This window comes from Notolabrus celidotus, chromosome 6 (assembly GCF_009762535.1).
Source record: "Notolabrus celidotus isolate fNotCel1 chromosome 6, fNotCel1.pri, whole genome shotgun sequence".
Classification (NCBI taxonomy): Eukaryota; Metazoa; Chordata; class Actinopteri; order Labriformes; family Labridae; genus Notolabrus; species Notolabrus celidotus.
The window spans coordinates 28,596,336-28,621,553 of NC_048277.1; the positions used below are offsets into that span (position 1 = coordinate 28,596,336).

Here is a 25,218-nt window from a genome sequence, read left to right on the forward strand (position 1 = left end):
CCTACAGTGCAATGATAAAAGTTAATTTAAAGTTTTTGAAGGAGTTGGGTGCACCTCAGGGTTCAGAGTGGCAAAGCTAGGCCTTCTTTTAAACTATACACTGCACTTATATCCACATTGGTATTAATACAAATCTTTGCCTGTGTTTCATTGTACCTTTTGTTATAAGTGGATAGTTGTGGGAGGGGATTATGTGAAGTTTTGATGCTCTTGTAAATGTTTTGCACTTATAAATATAAAACCAATAAAATATTGTTTATGGAAGAATAAAGTTTTCATCTTTGCACCATGCAGATACTGTTTCTGTCCAGTGTCAAAGTACTTTCAGGGCTTTGATATAAAGTGTGTGTCAGGAGAAAGGGAAAGCGTAGGACTCTAGGGTGCAAATGCATTGTTCGGGAAAAAGCCTCACTTTAGGAGGGCTGGGAGAAACGTGATATTCTGAGGCCTGAGCCACTCAATCTCGACACACATCTCTGTCTGCGACCGGCTGGATCAATTTGTTGTCATCTGGTCTCCAGCCTTCTCTATTCTCCAACAAACACAACCGAGAAAAATAAAAGAAGGACAGAAAGACGTCGAAAAAGATGTAGACAATAGAGCGAAGAGCTTTGTATCTGCACTGAAGAAGAGAAAAAAGAGACCACCCGTCAGCCAGACGAAGGGGCAATTTGGGGGATGTGGAAGGTTACCATAGCAACAAAGGAATGAGACAAGAAAAATAAAGGCCTAAAATAAACCCATAATTCCTTTAGCTGAACCCAAATTGCAGGAATTGGCTGTTCCAGAGACAATCTCCTTTCAAAAGCCGAAGCAAATCTAACCTATCACACGAATAAAAGTTGTAATGAAATTCTCATTCTGTTTGATTCCAGACATTTATTTCTTGATAGGTAAGATAAAAAAAAAGACCTGCAGAGAGGTGAGCCATCCAGCACAGTTTAAACCAACTCCTCTGCCCCCTCAATAATTCAACTCTTAAATGGATGTAGTAGAACTGTACTGTACGTCTTAGCAGGTCTCAAGGTGGCACCAGCGGGTCAGCTCTGCTGAAAGCTGAGGTCCACGGCCTCCTCAGAGACTCGCCTGAGAGGACGATCAATACGAAGACACTCTGTGACTCAGGCTCTCCCAGGACCAAGAGTGACTGCAGCACTTAAGACAGGAGGCAACAGCTTTTAAATATGGCTTGACACTTGGAGGGCAAAGTTCAGAGCAGATAGACAGGAACTGTTCACAGTTCTGTCAGATGTCAAGTAAAAGCTTTTAGAGAACATCTATAGTTAGAATACACAAGACATACTCAGATATTATACTTTGTTCAACTCAGCATTTCAAGGTTCTTAAAGGAGCAGCTCAACATTATGGGGAATATTTACTAATTGAAAGATTGATGATAGGATCAGTTGCACTCTTAAAGCTGCTGTTGGTAGTTGTGATAAAAACATCAGTTCAGAGAGAGATTTCGAATGTCATCACTACCCCTTCCCACCAGATTTCCTCTCACTCACCTCCCCCTTCCCTCTCTGCTTCCAGAACCCTGCCCACAAAAGATTCTTGTGCGCGTTCTATGAGGAAGAAGTGGCTTCTCAGCTAATCAGGGCGACAGAGGGTCGGGGAGTAGCTCTGATTGGTCCGTGATAACGGGAACGAGGGGAATAACATTGCTTAATAAACAGGCATTGGAAAACAGAGATTTTGCCATAATCTCAATTTACTTCACTTACAGATGAGTATTGATGGGTATTATGACCTTTTCTCCAAACACCAGAAAAAAGTACAGTTTTTTACACCATTCCTACCACCACCACCAACAGCAGCTTTAAATTAGCCCTTTTTGGTAGCCAGCCACAGTTAGCTTGTGTTAGCATAAAGATGGAATTAGGGGGAATTACACTATAGTCAACACTCAGTTCAGACCAAACTCTGACCTTGTGACCTCTGTTTTTCAATATCAGATACTATTATGCCACAGAGATGTGTATTTATTTAATAACTGCACCGTCATTAGTCACATCAAAAGACTGAAGGCTGTGTCATGTCAAACCTAGCTGTTTACATAGCCATGGCTAGCAACAGCTAAAGCTAAATGTTCTAGGGTTTGTTGTTGTCTGCTTAAAAAAGATCTTTAGTGTTTCTAATGTACTTTAACTAAATGAAGCAGCATCAACATTTTGATTTTAGTCTTACAAAGTCTTGCTTACAATGCTAGCTTAGCAGAGTAGCAGCTTTGTTGAGGGCCAGATTCATTCAGTTTGAAGTGGTGGTGAAGTGATGTGGTTATTCAGCTACATTAAAAGTATATCATTTTAGAGGTGTTGGTGAGTGGATTCATATAAAATAAGCTGGACTACCTCTGCGTTTTTCTAGTCTTTATGCTATGTCATGCCAGCTAAATGCTGGATTTAATGTAAGCTAACTGTTGAACCTAGCATACACACATTAGAGTGCTTTCAATAAAACTCTAGCCGTTAAAGTAAATATGTTTATTTCCACAATTGTTGAACTATTCCTTTAATATTTACACAAAGCACTTTTAGATCGTATATAATATGTAACAGCATTTTCAACTTAAATATTCCCTAATGAAGAGTTGAGTCTAGCACACTGATGTTTCCCCGTGTTAACATTCTGCCCTCGTGCATTGCTCATGTCACGCCTTTTATTCAAATGCAGGTTAAAGGTTGCAGCGTTTCCTGGGCTGCAGTTAACATGCGAGGAAGGAATAAATAAATTCTGACATTAGGGGAAGATTAAATACTAACATCCAGAGCCTTTTCCGGGCTACTCCCCAGGGGTCTTTTTAAGTCCAACATAACGATGACTTTCAGTCCCAGCTGGTCTCCTCCAGTGTCCAGACTGTAATACATAATATCCAAGGAGGCACTAGGGCAGTGTTCAGAGTGATATCAGGGAGGGGAACTGGAGGAATTCACTCAGAGTTTTTGTAGTTGGTGAACAGGTTGTAGAGGACTCTGAGGGTGGACTTGAGGTTCAGGTTGACGACATCTGGAAAACAAAATTAAGATAGTCGAAATCATTACCTAGTGGGAAGTTAAAGCAGTTAAGACATTAGGATAAGTGCAAAACGTAATGTTACTAGTTAGTAATGAAGCACAAAATGGGCTGTGCTATCAAACAACTATTTATAATGCTGAGGAGCTTCTTCTGTGATTGATGTCAGGGTACTTTTCCTCACCGTTAATTTTAAATTTGTGAAGGAAATGGGGCTTCAAATAGTCCAATAATTGCACATGATTTTCATGATGTATGACTTCTTACCACGAGAGATCCATAAAAACAAAACACTTTCTGTTCTCTCTGTCTGTAAGATGTTGTACGACATTATTCACCTCATCTAATTTGAGTCTTTTATCACTTTTATCACTGAATGGTTGACACTGCTGATTTTTCTAACAGCTACAGGGTGCCTGTTTTCATTTCTAATAAAGCTGCAGTTGTGCACAAATCTCAAGTCACATGCTAATCAGGGGTGAAGTTGTGGAGCTACGAAGATAGTACGTAGCTAGTACATCCAATTACTGCAAAAAATTGAGAAGTAATGCTTTTTTTTTGGCAGAGGACATGTTTCCTCTTTGGCCCAGAAAATGTTTGAAGAAGGGAAAGGCATTTGCATAAGTGTGGAGAGAAACAATATTTACACATTTGGAAAGTCTACAGTAGCTCACACTGGTTCAAAATTCAAATATTTAATTATTGCACACCAACTGGCAAGTCTGTCTCCTGCTTTGGCATTTTTCTGGCTGGAACACACAAGATTGTGCAGGAAATGTTAGGCTGCCTTAGAAATCTGTGCGTAGTGTAAGGATGATAAAATGGGTATAAACAGACTAAAATAAGAACATCTACTGGGAAATTTAGAAAAGGGAAATGAGAAGAACTAAGTGCAAGTAGAGAGTCAATGCATCGAAAAAAGACTCAGGAATAATGCTTTACATCGATTGGGCGGTGTTAGCAACCTATGACCCGCAAATATGAACATTGACAGATCCTCACATTCTACAAACTCAGCAAACTAAGACGTTAAAAAACATGAATATGATAAAACAAAAAAAAAAAAAAAAGAAGCAGAGAGTCAATGTGTGAATTCAAACTTATTATATCACTTACCCGTCATAACTGCACATTAAATCTGACTAATAGTACTCCTGTTTATTCCCTGAAACTTTGTTTTGCTTTAATGTATGCTTGTTGCATGAATGACAGCTTTAGATGTAATATTTCAAGTGCAGCCCCAATGATATGGTGAGTAAAAAAAGAATATAAAAGCATAATCTGAAGCGATAAGCGGGCATCATTTTATATCAAATAGTGTGTCAGTTAATAGGCTCTGGTGTTCGCTTGTTTTAGTCTGATGTTGAGAAAGCACTATCAATATCTTTCAGTAGCCCTGGACAGCTGTCGGTGGCTACTTGTTCTTAAAAGTTTGATTACTTTTGAACCGCTAATCCTATCAACATGCTTTAAAAACTCAGTTACAGTGGACATTCTCAGCTTTCCATCGATATCACATTTGTCTCATTCAGCATATTCCAAATAAATTCAGGAGAGTCTGGCGTCCACAAAGATGGTCTAGGTCTTTAAGGGTTAATATCTTTCACATGCAAAATTATACAGGTCAGCAAGGTGTCATATCATTCTCCTACTCTGTTCCTCTGAATCAGCTCACAAAGCTTCATGATCAAGCAGACAGATTGGTTCTCTTCAAACTGTTGTGCTCTAGATTTGTCTGCATGTGTCTGCACCTTCCTCCCTCAGACAACTTACAGGCAGTCAATCGGCACAATGCCTCGTTATGATAGAATTCCCACCCACTCAGATCACTACATAGATAATAATGTTATAAACTGAGAGACTGAAGATCTCCCACAAAGCTGAATTTGTCATATATTTTCCAACTAAATTAAAAAACCTTCCTCATAGGACAACTAGGACATGTAAACAGTTAAATATATGATCATATGGGACATTTAAAGCTTCTCAGAGGAATGTTTATTCTGTGCTGATTTTGGAGACCCCTGTGGTCTTTGGTGATTTTGTCCTGTTTGTGTTTTTATTTTTATTTATTGCTTAATCTGTCATTACCAACCATAATCACACCATGCCAACATGTCACTACTGAATCATTTTTAATACTGCCTGTAATTACTGCTATTTAATCTACATTCCATTTGTAACATTGTATATATCTAAATTTTATTGTATCTTTATCTATTTTTATTTTTTACTTATTTAATTCAATTTAATTTAATTTAATTTTACTTATTGAAACAACTGAGTATACCCCCTGGGGATCAATAAAGTAACATCTTATCTGATCTTATCTTAAATAGGGTTTCTTTACAAATATAAATTTCATCCTGTTTTTATTTGACATTTCACACAAGTTGTACCGTAAAAAGTAATAACATCTTTCAGACAAATACAGTGGAAAGCTGTACATGAATGAAGTACCTGAGTAATGGGTATGGGCTTGAACCATGAAGGCTATTTCCAATTTTCCTGTAAAAGCCTTTCTAACTCTAACAGGGTGTGTTAAAGGCTAATAAAATCTGTGAAAACAATAACTTTTTGTAATTATGCAATTACAGCAATAATTTCATATCTGATTCTTTAGTTGTAAGCTCCTGTAGTAAAACTAAGAACAGGCTGGTTTATTCAAACTGAGTGTAGCCTCAGTCTGAGTGGACTCATCCAGCCAGTATGAGTGTGTGAGGGTGAAGCAAGGTTTCCATCTACTGGTCAACATTTAAAATGACAGAGGACAACAACCACTCCACACCCTCACAATAAATAATATAAAATAATCTTTTCTCCTCCAGAAGATTCACATCCTATGTCTTTTTTTAATTAAGAGCTGCGTTAAATACCTTCTGGTCTGGCTTTGGGTTTCTTCAGACCTCCATCCTGCATCAGCTCGAAGGCAAACGCCACATTGTGAACCTAAGAGGGAAAAAAGAAACTTATTGTAGAACTAAGTTGCACAAAATATTCATATTTGAGTGAGAAAGTGTATTTATTGATGATAAAAAGCACCTTCTGTTCGAAGCTCTCAGGGGTGAGGAAGAAGTTGTAAAGAGGGACAAAGTAATCCTCCAGCAGCCCCATCAGCAGAACCAGGTACACTCCATCAGCAAACTGGACATACACACAGCGCATCAAATATTAAAAATGCATCAATTTGAGGATCAATTTGGATGACATGTATTAAAAGTAAACATGCTTGCAAATAGAGGGGAGAAGAGAGGATAAAAATCAGTGACATGACTCATCATGATTATTTAAATAATTGATTCTTTGTAAATAAACCATCATGTTTCTCACCTGAGATTCCAGCTCAGTGACTTCCAGGTTCAGCTTGTTCAGGTGTTTGTTTACAAAGGTGATCAGAGACTGGTGACAGAATCAGAAGTCATTCATACAGAAAAAAAACAATAAAGGGAAAACAATATTGTCACCACGTCAATTATCAGACAGGAAAGTCTTCAATACCGTTTTTACTACGTTGAGTTTGTCAGGTGCGTGATCCAACAAAGTGTCGAATGCGTCTCGTTCTGTTATGAAAAGAAAGGAGAAAGAGGTAAGAAGCACTTAGAGGAAAATTAAAAGTTAGCACAACTCAAACTGTCTAAGTAAAGCAGGGTACAACAGAATAAATAGACAATACATTTCCTTTTTAGAATTGTTTGGATGTGCATTTTTCTATCGTGGTGTAAGCTCAAAACAAGGGAAATGTGAGGATTTGGTTCTACCTGATGAGGAAAAACCCTTTCACTAACTTTTGAACGTATTTTATGGATTTGGGGTTCAGCACTCCAACAAAATCCCATTGTTAAAGTCAAACCTCATTTTCCTTATCATTAAAGGGAAATGTATCATAAACTATGAACCATACATCAAGTGTTATGCTAATTATGTATGCTAAGTACTAACCAAACATAAGAACCAGGAGCAGCTCAGTGTAGCATACAGCCTAAAAGTAAATAGTTTGACACAACAGGGTCATGTGTCAAACTATTCACTGGCCAGGAATAGACTTACTCTCCTCTGCAAAGCAACTTCAACTGAGAAACTGGAACTTGTAGTTTTTAAACTTGGTTTGTTCTAAAGATTGAAAAAAGCAGATAAAACATCTTCATTGATGTTCTATGTGGGAAAAGGGTGAGGGCAGGTCGATTCTGTTATCTTGCATTAGAGGCAGACTTTTTTGTTTTCCCTTTAAGCTAATGCTTTGAAACAAATGTGGAATTAATCCCTGCATCTAACTCTCTGACAGTGAACTTTCCTTTGAGCAGAAACATAACAACACAATCAAAGTAAATGGATAACTTTCAGAAATTATATGAAAACACAAACTCACCAAAGCGTCCCAACATCATCCTAAAAAAAAAGAGAGAAACTTTGACATTTTTCATTGTTTCCCATTCTTTATGCAGAGATCCAATAAAATTCTAAATAGTATTTAATATTTAGAATTACAAGACAGAAGGAAACAGTGGAAGCTCTTACTCTGTGGTGCTCGTCAGCTCCTTGGTCACAAGAGCGGTCTGCAGGATGCCCTCTCTTTTCTGCTCAAACAAAAACAACATTCTTCACTTACTACATCACGGAATAACAAAACTGTTCCTTTAAATTATGAGAGTCACAACTATAAAATAACAAACAGTGAGAGATGACTGTGAACTTCTCTTCACTTTGAGTTTTTAGACACATGATTTAGAGGAGTGTCCTAGCTTCTTTGTGTCTTGTGTTATCTGTAAGTCACAGTTGGTGCTGCTTCTCCTTATAAAATAATTTCAATATCATTATTGAGTGTTAAAGAGAAGGGAAATTAAACTAATTAAATGACACGTCGCTGTAATCACAGCTCTTTTGATGATAAATGTGAGCTTGATGAGACACTTGACCTACCTTCACCACCACCACCTGCACAGAAACGTGCTCGGGCAGTCTGATGGGGGCCTGGAAGTGCATGGCCAGAGCCACCAGCAGGTAAACAATAGCCACCAGGTTCTTTGAATGGATAGCTGTGACAGAAAATCAAAAGAGGAAACTCTCAGCTGAAGGCTCATAAAATAAAATGAACACTTTCCTAAAGATGAAAGGTAGCAATTGGTGCTTTCATTCTCTCAAAGATAAAAGTCAAAATTTAAAAGGAGCAGTTAATGGAGCATGAATTAAATTAACTCTGAGGTTAGCTCCAGAGGGAAATACATGTTTGAAGAGTTCTTTTAAGACTCCGCGCAGGATTAAATACTCTCTATTTGTAATGCAAATTAAGGGGCTTAATTATTGTTTAAAGGGATAGTTCACTCATTTTACAGAGGAAGTTCAGTTTGTTTTTGTCTCAAAGAGGAATATACTGTCTGAAAAACTAAAGCCCAGCCATGATTGAATTTTGAGAACAATACCTGAGTGAGAATTTAGACAGAAGAACTGACAGATGACAGATAAGCAGCTAACAAAGTGAGTTTTGAATCAGGAATACAAATACGACCTTTACTTCATGAATTATGCATCAACTAATAACAATAATAATTAATAATAATTGATAGATTTTGTATAGTCTCTGAAGACAGTACACAAAAGGGAGTTTCCATAAACAAAAAAATTACAAAATAATTTTCAATAGGTGTAATACCTTCAGAGATTGTCATCTGACTGTAGTGCTCAATAACACCTGTTTAGCTGTGATGTTTAGCTACATGTCTGTGGTGACAGTGATGGTAACTTTGCAGTTGTAGCTACAGGTTGACAATCCATGTGATGACACCATTTCTTGATCACCACAGTTATTGTTTTCTGCATCATGTGTCATCAAAATGTTTTCATTTTAGTGCATATTGATAAATTTAGATGCCAGAGTCTGACATAGACGAGGAGTCATTCCAGCTCTAGTTGGGCTCATTGACTGTATGCAAAGGTGGGCGACACATCTCAACCTTCTCCCTTTTAACAAAAGTGAAACCAAAACGGCCCCCCATGGGCACAGACTTATTGCACTGGTGATGTTTTTGGAGTGAGGGATCAGCTGGTGGAGCTGCAATGTTAACACCCCGCCCTTTCTGCTAATCAAAACACACATTGAACTCCCTGATTCACCAGCTAAGGTTCCTCAGGTTGACACAGTCTACAGCGGAACAGCTTCCTGTGTCAGTCTGAAGCGGACACTCACAGTTAGGGACATTTCAAAGACCCCTGTGCTTGTGTTTTGTATCTCCTCTTGCTGTTCCTCCTCTACTCTGCTAATCTGGTGCACACATCTCTACAGGAGCTGAAAGTGTTAACATGGCTATCAATTATAGCTGAATACCCCCTTTAATAGCATGGAAAACTTAATTAAAACTCAACCATTCAGAAAAATGAATATTCAGAGATCATATAAATCAGGGTGATAAAAATGTCTTGCAATGACAGAAACTTGTGACTTTTAAGTTTGTCCCATGTCTCATCTGTTAACATGGAGGGGGAGGGCTTTATGACCTATACAGTAACCAGCCAGTGGGGGAGCTACACATTATTCAGTGTTCAGGGGGCTGTTATATTCATCTCTGTATATAGAGTATGACTGTTGTATACTGTGGAAGTGCTCTCCAACATTTGAGCATACTTCATTAATCCATCACTTGTACATTCCCTGCTTCATTTCAGAACTGCCTGTTTCAAGCAGTAAGTCACTGAAGCTGATGTAAAACTCACAGTCCACACTCCACTCAATGGTCCAGCCATGAGGCCTCAGAAGTTCATTGACGGCCTCCAAAACGGTCTGAAGCTTCTGTTTCTGTCCAATCTCTGACTGGGTCACCTCGGCCACGTTCAGCTTCCTCCCTGATAACTGTTCTGTCAACATCAGGAAAGACAAATACAAGATATCAGCTCCAACACACAGAGGAACACTTTCTATCCACTAAACATGACTTTATGTAGCTGCTGTTTTTTCTTGTGTTGAATTTGTGAGATGTGGCAAACAATGGGTTTAGAGAAGAAAAGAGGAACTACTATAGATATAAAAAGGGAAGAAATCCAAACTAGGTCAACTGGTGAAAAGAGAAAAACTTCATGAGGATCAAAAACAAAAAATGCTGAACAATATGTTTTTCATGTCTGTATCATTGGGGTTGTATTTGCAGGAAAACAAGAAAATGATAATGTTGAAAATGTACAACATTCAGCAGCTGCAGATCACAGAGATGACTTCCAAGGAGAAGACTTCTGTGCTCTAAGTAATCCTGTGGGGACGGATTTAGAAACCTTTTTCTTGCATACGTGAGTTGAATTATTTGAGATAAGAAAGAAACCAGCGACACTGATAAAACAGGAATTGAGGTGCAAAAATGATAAAACAGTGTGAAAACTAACAAAGTAATGATGATATAACACATCACTTTACAAAGTGTTCCCTGTTGCATATTTTATCTTGTTTATGACACGTGCAACATATGACACCAAGTGTTATATAAGATGGCTTTTGGATAATTCATACGCAAGCTCCTATGGAGAGCAGTTTTGACTTTTAAGAGCTGCTCTGGATAAATATTAAAGATATCAGTCTCCAGTTAAAGTGAGCATTTCAGATATCCACAGTGGCATTCCTTCACTAGTTCCTAATGCTTTGTTCTTGTACTTCTTTGTTGCTGATAAAACCTTTCGTCAGGCTGGAGCTGTGTTTTTACTGAGGAAAATAAACTCAGAATCAATCCTCTGCAGGCAAAGAAGAGAGCAGTGGGAGTGTGCTGATGGTAATGTGAGGAGAAAACGAGAGAGCACAAATTTCCTTTTGATTACACAAAAAAACATGCATGAGTAAATCAGGAGATGTGGAATCAGAGAATTTACAAAAAATCGTTAGAAATATAAAAACAGGGAACGGAGAAAATGATAAAAACAAGCAGATGCATGAACACAGAGGTCTGCTACATACAGTTACATGTAACCAATATATACCCCTGTTGTCAGGCAGATAACTTGTATTTCCATGTTTCATTATTTAGTCTTTTTTTTTTCCAATTTCTTGTTTTCGGTCCCCTTTAGTGTATGTCAGTGGGTTTTACAAAATTTCCACCAAACAAAGAATTAAAAGGATCTCGTGACTGAATCCTGTTTAGTGTTTTGTTATTAAAGAAAACATTTTTTTTCATTTCCTAAATGCTCTAGTTTTGGAGATATGAGGTTTCAGCAGATATGCAAATATTATAGTATTAATACATTTTTTATTATTTGTACTTTTGCAGTGATTAACACTATTTTCATTTGGCTGATATATTTGTATCAATCAATGTTTTTCCCAGAGTAACAAGAGAAAGGTGTAGTCAAAAACGAGTTTCTTCTTCTTCTGTTTTTGTTAGTTTAGTTAGTTAGTCAATAAAAGCAGATGCAGGTGAAATCTTAAAATGTAAATATTATTAGCCTGCTGTTACAAATAACAGACACAAGAGGGAAGCACTTAACAGAGCAAACAGAAGCCTCACTAGAGACAGCAGTAATCATAGTGAATACACATTAAACAGAGAGGACACAGGAGGAAACTATGATCATTTTGACATGGTGTTGAATCGGTCGGCTGTTAGGGACTTAAGTCAATTTCACTCTTTTGATGCAAACGATGCAGTATTTTCAAGCCAACAGTTTTTTTTTACTAGAAGTAATTATTATTATAAGGTTTTTTTTGTTTCTCTTGAAGTTATGTTTTGGGCATTTTTGCTTTAATTGGATAGGAAAGCTGGAGAGCGACAGGAAATGTAGGGAGTAGAGAGTGAGGGAGGACAACAAGGAATATGGCCTCTGTGTATTAGGCTTGCGCTTAGAGTGCAGTGCCCCAATCTAAATATGTTTTAATGTTAATATAAACTGCATATATGATAGTTTATGGCAAAGTGTTTAGGACAAAATCTTTAGGTATCTACCCAAATTGGTAAAAAATAAAAAGGGCATAGAAAATAAAATCAGGCAAGAATAAAGCTTTGGAATTCTTACTCATGGACATCACTTTCTTGAAATCTTTATTTCTTAAGCCATATAAACTGTAAAAATAACCAACACGTTACATGAAATCGACCCTCTCTTTGACTGTATAGTGCAGCCTGTTACTTTAGTTAACTATGATGTGACTATATTGAATGTATTGTGAGTTTGAGTTTGAAGAAAAGCTTAATGACCATAATTGAAAACAAACTAGTGCTAACAGATAGCTGTAAGTCTGTACTTTTGTGTGCCTGTAATATTGCTGGTTAAGTTAATAAAGACAGCTAAAGAAGCTTGGTTGAAGATCTCTTACCAAATAACTTCTGTAGCACTTGTCCATCATAACAGTCCTCCTCCAGGTCTTTGACTATGATCCTGTCTTCCTCCAGCTCACTGTTGATCCAGTCAATCAGGACCTGGACACAATCAGAACACAATGAAACCCTGTATGTGCAGTTTTTTTCACATGTTTTTTCTGCTGTGATTGTGCTGATGAGATGTGATGTTTGAGTTAAAAAAAAAAGGTGACAAGAGTACCTTCAGAAGATCTTTAAATTTCAGATTCTCCCGTGATGTTGGGTCTAACATGATCCTCTCAGCATTCTCCTCTGATAAAGATGAGATGAGAGACATTAGGATACAAAGTGGACATTTTTAAAGGAGCAGTATCATTTTCTTTGGCTAGTCATATTTAAATGCACACAATGTGTTCCTTTTCCCCAACAGTGTTTCACACGGTGACTCAAAAACAAAGGCGTCTCCCCTTTAACACTTTCATTTCCTGCTCCTCAACCACCAAAGTCCCCATTTGTCACCATGTGTCAAGCCAAGCCTTGTTCAAAGTGTGACCTCAGTTACCTCTGACATTGAGCTGTATATATGGGAAATGGAACTACATTGTATACAACAGCAACACCAAGTAACAAATTAACAAAAGCTACTGTTGGTAGGAATGGTGTAAAACATGTTACTTTTTTCTGCTGTGTTTGGAGAAAAGGTCATAATGCCCATCGGTACTCATCGGTAAGTGGAGTAATTTGAGAGTAATGCGAAATCTCTGCGTTTTCCAATGCCTTTGTATCAAGCAATGTTATTATTCCACTCGTTCCTGTTATCACGGACCAATCATAGCTAACCTCCAATCCTCTGTCCTGATTGGTTAAGGGGCGGCCCCTACTACGTCCTCCGATTGGTTATGAGTCCAACACTAACATGATTGCACACGCCGATCTGTGTGGGGGGGCTAAGAGGAAATCTGGTCGGGAGGGATAGTGTTGACATTCAAAGTCTCTCTCTCTGAACAGATGTTTACTCTGTGACTACCAACAGCAGCTTTAACAAAAATATACAGCATATTAACTCCATCATGTTTTCTAATGCTACATATCACTGCTGTCAGGCTGAAACCTTGTATCTCCAAAACCACAACTTGTGATTTTTAAATATCAAAGCACTGAATTGGATTCGGTCACAAGCCCTTTTCATTGGCTGAAATTTTGTAATGCCCACTGACAGTCACTAAGGTTGACCGAAAACATACATTTTTGAAAAAAGAAACAGATGATGAAATATGGAGATACAAGATTTCTGCCTGATAGCCACAATGTAAAGGTTTGCATCATGACTAAGTTCTTCCTTGTGTGTGCATATATGTGTATGTATGTACCCATCAGTGTGTCCTCAGGATGGATGTCCGTCCCGGGGGGGAGCATCGGAGCGTTGATGGCATTCTTCCCCTCCTCTTGGAGATCACTCACTGTTGAGACAACCAAACATAGATGAGCCACAAAGTAAAAAAAAAAGGCACAACAACTTGAATAAAACCAATCAAGATTAAGAACAGAGGCTTGACTGTAAGTCCTGTTTATAAGTTACTAGAAGGAATACATTAATGTGTTAAGCAGAGCCTGTAAGGTAGAAGTGGCCATGCTTGCTGTGATTACATTACAACTTGTGCAGTAACCTGGAAATCACAGCTTAATGAATTTGTTTGCTTGAGATGATAATGTTTTTTTACTCCCAATTATAAGTTTTAATTTTACTATATGGAGAAAACAGAGGACAAGTTTCTGAAGATAGTGATGTGATGTATCAGAGTAAACAACCTTTTTTCTCCAGAGCTTGGGATTCATCGATCACTACACTTCTACATACATCATCATTATACATGCTTACATTGCATTTCTGATCTCTGAAAACCATTATAGGTAAAAATATGAGGTCATTTCTTTCATATGTTCCATCTAGATGACAAAGCAAAGATCTCTACATCCTGAGTCAATGGATTTTATTTCAATGTTCAAAAGGAAAAGAGACCAAAATATGAGTGAACAGGTTAGATGATCCACACGTCTCAGTGTGGTAAAAGAGAGATCAATCAACCATTTCCCCTGTGGGTGAAGTGTGATGTCAGCTCGAGAGACCTCTCCCTCACATCCTCTTCAAATAGTCACAGTAACCTCCACTTTTCTTTCTTTATTCTTTATTTAGTGTCAGAAACAGTCAGAGCTGAACTTATATGATAAGAGGATTCATGGATTTGAATCCATGAACAGAGATGGTTTCACTCATCACAGTCTATAAAAGGGCAATGTGACCCCAAAGGAGGGTTTGTGGGACTGGGTAAGTTACCTCAGGTGATGTCACTTGAGTCAAAGTCAGCTGGGAATGAAAACTACAAAACTTAAAATGTACATCTACATTTAGAGGGCAGGACAGTGGATAGAGTAGGAAACTGTGAGGACGACATGAGGCAAAGGGCTGCAGGTCAACTACATTTGATTCCAGGCTGCCAGCTTGAAGACAGCCTCTGTACACTGAGCTTCAGCCGTGACCCTTTCTTTGTACTTTCATCACAAGGTAACAGAGTGCTTAAGATGAGTGAAGACAAGACAAAACAAATACAGTCCACAAAAGGATCAGAAAAAGGTACAATCTACAGTTAAATACAAAGTACTGATAATATTATAATAATCCTTTTGGAAAGCGGTAAGATATAGAGGGGTCTTTTGGCCACCTTATAGAAAAAAGGAGGGATTTTGAGATTCAAGTCGTAAATAAAAAAAAAAATGTAGACGTAATATTATATAAATAAAGTTGTAAATGTATTAGGAACAGCCGCCAGAACTGAAATGACTAATGTGCATCCTCTAATGAAGTTACACTATCAAATAAGTTTCATAAAAACTGAAAACCTCAATCTATCCGATCCAATTTACTTTATTTATAGAGCACATTTCACCAAGCAATAAACTTTGCCAAAGTGGGGCACAGTGAGATAAAAAAGCAGAATAAAAAAGGCGTAAATAAAACGTAAAAGCACTTAAGAACACTGTAAACTAAGTGAAACTTGTAGAACAAATAAAACACAGTGATAACACATAAAAGTCAGCATAAAATCGCAGAGGCGCCACAACTATCATGATGATTTAAAGGCCAAGGATTAGAAGTAAGCTTTAAGATGAAAGTTAAAGGTTTGTAAGGTAGGGGACATTTTTATGAGGAGGGGTAAATTGTTCCACAGATTTTGGGGACACTGCAGAGAAGGCTCAGTTACACCTTGTTTCAGCCTGGTCTTAGGAAAGACACAGAAAAGAAGCAGCTGATCAGCAGTCTTTTGACATGACACAATACAGAGAACTTTTTGGCAACTTTTAATGAAACCAAGTCGGATAGTCATTTAGCCTGAATGCTGAATCAGGGTAGAAAATGTGGAGCCTAATTCCACATCAAATGAATCACATTCGCTCTTCATAATGTAACATGTTGTGCTAGTAGAACCTTCTGCTAAAAGGCAACACACTGGATGATTTGGTTATCTTGCTGCAAGTCACAAAATGTTCATGTTATTGCTGTGTATAATCAGTGTTTATCCAGGGACTTTGCTCTGCTGTCACACAACTGACACTTCCTAAATCTTTTCAAGCCATTTAAGGCTCTTTCCTCTCCACTACTGATGGCATTATAGTGCAGGATTGTCCATCAGTGTCATTTAGAGAGCGACTTATCTAAGGATCCAGGCACTTAAGAGAATATGTGATGTTTTCTTTTGAAGTGTAAACTTCAGGAACACTTAAAATGTGGTTAAAAATAGAATTTAGTCCCAAACAGAGAACATATAAGTCAATTAAAGGTGAAAAGACACACACACAGAGTCCCAAACACTAACACAAACGTCAAGTCAGGCTTTGAATCAAATCTGTCTCTGCTAAGATGCTTTCACTTCGGACCGGGGAGACACTCCAGGGATGTAAAAGCTCTCTCCCTCTAATGGTCACGGCTGCTTTTATCATCCTGCTTTTCAATTTGTAAGACCTGGAACAAGCTGGACTGAAATCAATGGCTGAAAATCTATTGCTTCATTGATTTTCCTATTTATAAAATCTGGCAGGAGGGCGAAGATGGAGATGTACATTAACTTTGTAAAATTAAAAGCGTGTTAATATATATAAAAAAAAGAAGAAAAGCAAGGGTCCAACTGTCCGTTCGTGGTACAATCTGTTCGAAATCTTGACTTCAAAGCGTAAAAAGAGGATATACAGAGTCACCCCAGGAGGCGGTGTCCCTATCCCTACAGGTTTGCTATCTGATCCAGCCCTCACTCTCATAAGAGCTCCAGCCCTGAATCTCAGCACAGATCAGCAGTTTGCTTTGTAATTACTGAGCCAGCTTGCAGCATTTCATCATAATTGTGCTGCCTCCTCCCTCCGTGTTAGACTGACTGCATTGCTGCTGCACTGGCACTTCTTACAGATAAGTACAATGCAGTTTAAAATAGAAGAATTAAAGGCTGTAAGTAACACACAGCAGCAGATTCAGGCAGAGTGATAGATATATGAAATAAGAAGACAATCACACCTGTCCAGATATATGGGACAGTCGTCCCATAAATAGTCGATTCTACACATTTAACAAAAGTACTCACATTCTGAGGACCTCCTATAATAACCAGCACAGCACATTGCTGGATATTAACCTGCAGTGAACTGAGGTAACAGGTCCCACTTCCCCAATTCTACCAACAAGTTCCCGTTAATTTAAAATCAGATTACCTTGTTTCTTCCTCTTGGTCCCACACAGCAGCCCCGCCATGTCCCCGCTATAAACCTACAGATCCCCCTTCTCGATGGCAGCGAGCAAAGGTAGAAAATGTGGGAGCAGTATGGATGAGATGTGTGAGTATAAATACTGTATACGTGTGTGAATCGTAGTCTGTGGAGCTGAGCGGTGGCAGGGGGAGTCGTCACGTGTTTATTTCTGTCACAACCCTCCACCCCACCTCTACGGTCCAGTTACAAGAGACCCTGAGTTGTGTGTGTGGGTGTGTGTGTGTGTGTGTGTGTGTGTGTGTGTGTGTGTGTGTGTGTGTGTGTGTGTGTGTGTGTGTGTGTGCGTGCATGTGGGACAGGAAGGGGACACCACACTGGACGTAAATGTACCAAAGCAACTCTACAAAACCAGTAACCTCTGGGCTGTCGACCAGCGGATACAGGACAGACTTCACCGACCAATGACAGGTACAATATCAACTCATATCCTTTCATTTGTTATTCATATCAGTTCATTCAGCTTATATTTATTTCTCAAATCATACAGGAGTGGACTAGTTTCAGTGAATAAGTCAGGGAGCATGTGGATGGAGCCTTTAATATGTTTTGCTGCAGCAGATAATCAATCAGGAGGTAGCTGTATCCCTGTTAACTGAATTACACTGATTGAATACGAACCAAAGCCTGCAGTAACAAACATTTATCTTCACTGCATGCATTTATGGAAAAAGCTCCTCAGAAAAGGATGCAGTGACAAAATCTAATCAGATGTTTTGTGAATAATCCTAATTATTCTCCTTTATAGGATAAGGAGCATTAAGCAGATTGAAATCAGCCTCATGTTTTGGTTCCACTGCTCCCAAGGGAAGGGAGGCCGATCACTGTGGCACCAGGGGGGATATAAATAATGCAGCAGTATGAAGAAGACAGACCAAACCTTAAATATAGCTCTGGTTATTTACACCAACCGGCACCAGTGAGTAACAGCAGCAGGGAGATGACAGTGTCGTCGCTCCACAGGGAGCGTTCAGCAGAAATAAACCCTGACAGCTCTTAAACTTATGACACCTAATGTTTACTTCTTATTATGTGGCATTAACTCGACTCTACATATTACATGTAATAATTCTTCTGCTACTTCTCTTTAATCTGCATATTCAAGACTTACTCTTATCCTTGAAGAGACATCCTCATTATTATTTTATCCCGAATTTGAGGTCAAAGGTCAGAGGAGTTCAATGTTTTTGGAAAGTTAAAGCCTCTGAGACAAGACTTATAAATATGGATGTTGAGAACTCTACTAGTATGAAACTACATAGCATAAGCAAACATTTTATGAAAGGGCCCTTTAAATTTCACACCTATGTTGTGACTGAATGATGCGTATCAGGTGTGACATTTGCTAGCTGAAAATAACCATTTAAGGGCACTTCTGTGGAAAAACAATGCAAGGGTATAACCGTCGTAAGAGTCAAATTACTTAAAATAACTTAACTTGACACTTCACACATCTGCCACGTACGTAATTCTCTGAACAGGAAACATACTTCAAATACAATAACTTTAAAGACTGGAGTTATGATGTTACCATTTTTATTGTTTGTAAAGTATTTGTTTGAAGACACCAAATAAATAAAATTATCAGGATCAAATTCCAAGAATACAAAGGAATAGTTTGAAAAATGTATCTTGATTTTAGCCATTTCATTTGAAGTGTATTTATAAATGCATCAATCCATCTCTTTGTGATAGTTTGAAATATGACAACGTAAAGTGAAAAGAGGAAAATAAGTAAAGGCATCAAACAGATAACTTACTATTTGTAGCATCCATCCTAAGACTTCCTATCTAAACTGTGTTTTGTATTTTCACAAAGTAAAAACCCTTCTCTCTTCACTCAGATAATACAGAGAGGTTGTGAGGATGTGCAGTGACACTCCTTTTAGCCCTTATATAGCATATGTGGTGTTTTTTCCCTCCACTATCACAGTAAGTCCTGTTGCTGACGGAGGCGGTTGTGCCTTGTCAAAGAAATACAGACTTCCTCTCAGTTTATCAGAGTAAACAGAGAGAACCGTGGACAGCATGCAGCCCTCAAAACTAGCTCTGCAGCTTTAGGGATCAGGACTGTGTGAATAGCCTTTAACAACACTTTCCATCCCATTTCTGATACAACAGTGACGGTTCAAGTTCTTAATGCTGCATTTAAAACTGTTGCTAGGAGTGTCAACACAGTTTAAGTACCCTTCAGTCTCTCTTTCTAAAGATGGCACCCAGTTATACCTTTAATGATTATTCAGCAGATGTTAGGCAACTTTTCCAGCAGTGACTCATCCTTCTCTCTTGGGTGTTTCCTTAAAGGAGTTTAAGAGTGCTACACCCAAATGTTACAAACGCCAACACAGCAGCAACATGTGGGCAACGAGTTGGTCATTAGAAAGACGACACCTCAAATTATTATCTGCTGCTAAACTGATTACTTTTTCTAACATTGCGTGATCTTCGTCTTTAAAATACACTGCACACTGTATCCCCTGAGCTTTAACCCAGTCTGACCACAGAGGGGCACTGCTCTCTCACAAGCTCCCTATTCCCATGTCCATACCAGTCTATGGTCCATACCTACAACAGAGAATCAACTAGTATCAATTTTGACATTATTAAAAATGACTGGATGCAAATATACTGTAGATCAGGGGTGTCCAAAGTACTAAGCCCGGGGGCCAATTGCGGCCCAATGTCAATTTAATTATGGCCCCAAGCTTCCATCTTATATTGTGTTATTATAGCAAAGAAATGAATCACATTCTGAATCATCTGTACATTTGCAGTTTCTTTAAAGCGCACAAACAAAACTAAAGTCAATACAGAAATGTCTCAAAAAGCTTCATATGGACTACTTTTATAAATTCAAAGCTCTGGATATTCTGCAGGAATATAATTAGGAGGAAAAACAAGAACTCTTAAAGCTGACAGGTTTTTTCAAATAAATGTTTTTATCATGAAAATGTTCTTGATGAACAATAAAAGTTCAGAAGACACAAGACAAGATCAAAATTATGAAATTGTGCAGAAAAGGCAAAATTTGGTGCATAAAAAATAGTTCAGAATGCAGGACAAGAATTATTTAGTTCTTAAATTGTTGTCTGCTGGTCAGAACAGTCTTAAAAACAACATGAAATAGAAGTGTGATGAAATCCAGATCGTGATCCTGTCATAGAAAAATAACGAGACAATATTTTTCCCACATTGCCCGACCCGAATGAAAAACATTCTACAGAAGAAGATAAAGTTTGATCATGTTTACGTGGCTTCTGGAGAACTGAGGACTTCCTAGTTACTGATTTATTGAGAAAAACATGTAAAATAATTGTTATTAAATAGAGATTTCATATATAACCTTTATGATTCCTAAGTCACAGTATGAGCCACTGGCCCTAAAGTATTCTGACAACATCAAATGTGGCCCTCTTTGAAAAAAGTTTGGACACCACTGCTGTAGATTCAATAATACTTTTTTAAAATATATCATGGAGCTTCAATTCTGGTCTGTTGGCATAACATCACATTGAAGCTCAGAAGCCAGAAATTTCAGCCATAATTTCATGACTTTCAGCTAATGTTAGCAGTTTGATACTTTCAGATTACTATTCAACTATTATCTAATAAATCTAATGCTAACAATTTACCCTAAGCTATTCATAAGCTAAAATAACTTTTCTTTTATCCATAACCTTAAACTCTATAATTTGTTTTGTGGTGTTTTTTAATCCATGACTTTTAGCTAACTTCTTCAATAGTGTCATACTTTTAGCTAACCATTATTCATAGATACATTTAATGCTAGCCTCAGCAACTAGATGTACTCTAAATTATTTGTACTTTTTTTTTCTGTGAAGATATACTTCATCAAGAACATTTATCCATTACCTTTGGCCATATTTAAAAAATGTTTTCATTACTTTATTGTACCTTTACGACAGTTTTTTGTATTACTTTTAGCTGTTTATGCATAACCTTAAACCTTAAGCTTTCTTCAAACATTTCACAAGTTTTTGAGAGCCTATTTCATATTTATCAAATGCATTCAGCTTACTTTCAAGACTTGAAACATTTTAGCTCACAACCAACCACATTTGATGCTAGCTATATTAAAGATTTATACTTGAAGCTAAAAATTGTAGTGGTTTATCCCTCGGGCCACTTAAATTATCATTACAACTATCAATAGCTCCTGGCTAACTTTAGCTTTTATTCAAATCTGGCTATTACATCCATGACATATGATTTAGCTTAGCCTACTGTTAGATCTGCTAGATTGCTAACTATCCACCCATCCATTATCTTGACCACTTATCCAGTTTCTGGGTCACGCTTGCTAACTATCTAGTAAGCAAGCTTGCAGCTGGATTGACCTGTTGTCACTACTGTAAAATACTTCAATAGTCCTCTAGCAACTTCTTTAGTACCGACACCCCTGGTTGGCATCACTGGCATTCAGCACAAACCTATGGATTATCTGTGAGCACACAAGAAAAGGAAGATTCCTCAGATCACAAGTTTCTCTCTTATTTTTATACTAAAATCCAAGCCAGGGTAGACTTTATCTTCAAACCCAAAAAGACAGCATTACAAATTACCTGATGAACACAAATGTGTTCATTTTTAGAGAAACATAAAAACAGCAAATCATCAAGAGAAGCAGCAAATGTTGTGCATTTTTACTTAAATAAAATAAAGTGAAATACTTGAGAAATAACCAAGCCGCTGCACTTTTTGTCAATAAACTGCAAACTGGATTTGTTGTAGATGAAATTGTGTTTAACAGGCTTCAGGATGTCATAATGACTATACAACCAACCAGGCAGCTTTCTCCCCCTCTCTCTCTCTCTCATGCTCAGAAATAGAAACAAAACTCGACAACACTTTAAGGGTCATGGGGATTTGTGGTCATTATCTTCAGTAGTACTGCTCAGTGTTTATTTTATACTGAGCTACATTAACTTTATCGTCTCAGCAGGAAGACAATTATTCTCATTACTTCATTACACTTAACCTCACAGTTATCATCTAATTAACTCACTGGGCTGATCTGTCTGCGGTTTCTTCGTTTAACCCTTTAAGTAGCTTTAATTTTAGAATAACACCTGTTTTGACTCTGGTGAAACAGTAGAGCCTACTAAAGGTTGCAATTGATAATTAATTTCAATATCTAATACAGGAATTCTAGTGTATCAGAATACTCAGCAACTGATGTGTTTTGGCTACAGCTATGGGTTTTCTGATGATTGTCCCACTGGTCTTTTGCCTTGTGCTTAATTTTTCTCTACTTTTGTGATACTATTACCAGAAGGTCCATTAGTGGATTCTGTTCATAGGTGCTGCTAATCACAAAAAGAGTAAACTTTCATCCACAATAACTTTAATATTTCACAGTCAGATTCATTGAAGTTTCAGTGTTCGACTTTGTTAGTCAGGTGTCTCCTTTTTCTGTATTCTGAAGATACTGTCTGCTCCAAACAATCTCTTATTTACTTTAATTTGAAAAGCTTCCCATGCTTTAAAAGTTTTTGAAATTCAACATAGTAACTTAAATGTTAGATTAAAAGGTTTTGAACTGTAAAAACTTCACATAAAAATTGTCAAAACCCATCTTCTTTAGATATCTTATGTGGAATTTAATAAGGCTACTACAAAAACTTGCTGTCTCTCTGTCCCCCCGCCTTTGAGGGAGATTACAAACACATGGCTGTGAGCACACACTCACACAGTGGACACACACTTGGTTGTTAAACCCTGCAGCTGTCCCTTTGACCACACACTGACTGTCCTGAGGGAGGGCAGAAAATAGTTTGGACATCGACTAGAGAACTGGGACATTTAGTGAAAAGGAGTGTTTTGGGTGGGAAAATGACAGTGAGCACAGTAATCCTCTCACACCTTTATCTTCATATCCTTGCATTCCTGTCACAGGTCACTGACTGTATGATCTATTTATGGTTATTAGCCCATGTTAAATTCCTGTGGAGGCACTGAGGCTTTGTGTCGCCTCTGATTCTCTTACATGCTCCCCCTACCCATTGTGAACTATCAAAACTATGATAGGGATCAAAATATGTGTATTTAAATGGGCTTTGATACAAATTTGATATATTATAATGCTATGTAAAAAAGATAGAACTATTATCTCAGGATACAAATGGATTCAAAGGAAACATTAAAAATGTATGTAGATGTTATATCTTAAAGTACCACTAAATGTCCCAGAGGAGAATATTGTAAAAGTGCATCATGAGATTACAGCACCATGGACAGAAACACAAGGGGACAAATAAGAGGCCTCCCATCATGAGCAAGAGACAAATCAAAGAATAAAGCCCTCATCTATAATAATAAAAAATATATGAAGCCCTTACCCTCTTTGGATTTTTTCTTCCGCACCAGGGTTCCTCCCAATTTCCCGAGGAAAGACTCGTCCTTCTTCATTTTCCCGGACTGCGAGGTCGCAGATGTGTTTGCAGTCCCAGACATCTCTCAGGGTCTGAGTGGTTCCCGTCTCAATGTGTGGGCTATAACTGTCTCCCCTCCCTGTGATGCATTCAAGCACCGGTGCACGACCCAATCACAGCGAAAGGGACAGCAAACTAACACATTCACACGCCTGCAGGCTCACACACAGTCATTCAGATCGGAGGCAGAGCTGGTAGAAACATCAACACGGACGAAATGACTCACGTGTGAGTAAAAGGCTTCATCTGATTTAATGGATAGAAGGTTCCATCCCTACAGCGGCCCCTATGGGCAGGGTGAGGAACTGACTTCACAACATGACTGGTGTTATTTATAATAATAGTAATAATAACAATAATAATAATAATAATAATAACAATAATAATAATAATAATAATAATAATAATAATAATAATAATAATAATACATTTTATTTATAAAAGCACTTAAAAAGATTTTCCAAGACACTTTCCAAGAAAATAAATTATACAATAGAAAAGCAAAGGAAAACAGTGCAAAAAAAGCAAAGAAAAGCAAGGCAGCAAAATAAAACAAAACAAGAAAAAACAAATAAATAAATAAATAAATTAATTATAGTGTAAAAGCCTTTCTAAATAGGTGGGTTTTGAGTCTGGATTTGAATTTGGTGAGTGAGGGAGAGAATCTGAGGTGTTGGGGGAGAGAGTTCCAGAGGGTGGGGGCAGCAACAGAGAAGACCCTGTCCCCCCAGGTTCTGGTGCTTGGGTTTGGTGAGGGGGGTGAGGAGGTTGGCATTGATGGAGCGGAGGTTGCGGGAGGGATTGTATGGCTGCAGAAGGTCGGTGAGGTAGGAGGGAGCTAGATTATGGAGGGCTTTGTAGGTGATGAGGAGGATCTTGTACTGTATTTTGGAGGGGATGGGAAGCCAATGGAGGTTCTGGAGGACTGGGGTGATGTGAGGAGGCGTGCAGCTGAGTTTTGTATGTATTGTAATTTGTTGAGGAGGGTGTTGGTGAACCGTAGAGGATGCTATGTACTAAGATACACTACCAGTCAAAAGTTTGGACACACCTTCTCATTCAATGGTTTGTATTTATTTTAATTATTTTCAACATTGTAGTTTAATACTGAAGACATCCAAACTATGAAATAATCTGGTTTTGCCATAATCTGGATTACAACAGTAGTCAAATAGGGCTATCCATTGTGTACTGACCCTACCTCTGAACAACACAACTGATGGTCTCAAACACATTAAAAAGGCAAGTCATTCTACAAATTAACTCTTGACAAGGCTCATGTTAATTCAACTATTCCAGGAGACCACTTCATGAAGCAGACTGAGAGAATACCAAGAGTGTGCAAAGCTGTCATGAAAGAAAAAGGGGGCTACTTTACAGAATCTAAAATATAAAACATGTTCTGGTTTGTTTAACACTTTTTTGTTAATTGAATAATTCCATATATGTTCTTTCATAGTTTTGATGTCTTTGGTATTAATCTACAGTGTTTCCAATAATTCAAATAAATACAAACCCTTGAATGAGAAGGTGTGTCTGAACTTTTGACCAGTAGTGTACACATTTATAATGATAATGGGATTAAAGTACATTATACCAAGGTTTTTAAGGTATTAGAATAGTTTATATCTAAAATTCAATGTATGTAAGTGTTTTATGCCAATTTCCTTTTTATACTT

At 37.8% G+C, this 25,218-nt stretch overlaps 1 protein-coding gene across 1 annotated transcript; it reads right to left on the reverse strand.

Annotated features, from left to right (window-relative positions):
- Positions 1 to 2,471: 2,471 nt before the first annotated feature.
- parvb (parvin, beta) lies at positions 2,472 to 23,789 on the reverse strand. The gene is made up of 13 exons (XM_034686573.1): positions 23,447 to 23,789; positions 13,649 to 13,738; positions 12,520 to 12,590; positions 12,296 to 12,398; positions 9,721 to 9,861; positions 7,933 to 8,048; positions 7,531 to 7,589; positions 7,382 to 7,401; positions 6,514 to 6,575; positions 6,346 to 6,414; positions 6,058 to 6,159; positions 5,892 to 5,964; positions 2,472 to 3,009 (listed from the first exon to the last, which is right to left on the reverse strand). Exons 1-13 carry the CDS (start codon positions 23,559 to 23,561, stop codon positions 2,933 to 2,935), a joined length of 1,098 nt encoding a protein of 365 aa, XP_034542464.1. The 5' UTR covers positions 23,562 to 23,789; the 3' UTR covers positions 2,472 to 2,932.
- Between the last annotated feature and the right edge of the window lie 1,429 nt (positions 23,790 to 25,218).

What these genes read in the sequence shown, in the direction of transcription:
- parvb (XM_034686573.1), bottom strand. Translation starts at nt 23,561, where the DNA reads ATGTCTGGGACTGCAAACACATCTGCGACCTCGCAGTCCGGGAAAATG. An exon ending in TGCAGGTGGTGGTGGTGAAG is followed by an intron (nt 7,590 to 7,932) that starts GTAGGTCAAGTG and finishes TTGTTTGAGCAG; the next exon opens with AAAAGAGAGGGCATCCTGCA. An exon ending in ACCCAAAGCCAGACCAGAAG is followed by an intron (nt 3,010 to 5,891) that starts GTATTTAACGCA and finishes TTTGTTTTCCAG; the next exon opens with ATGTCGTCAACCTGAACCTC.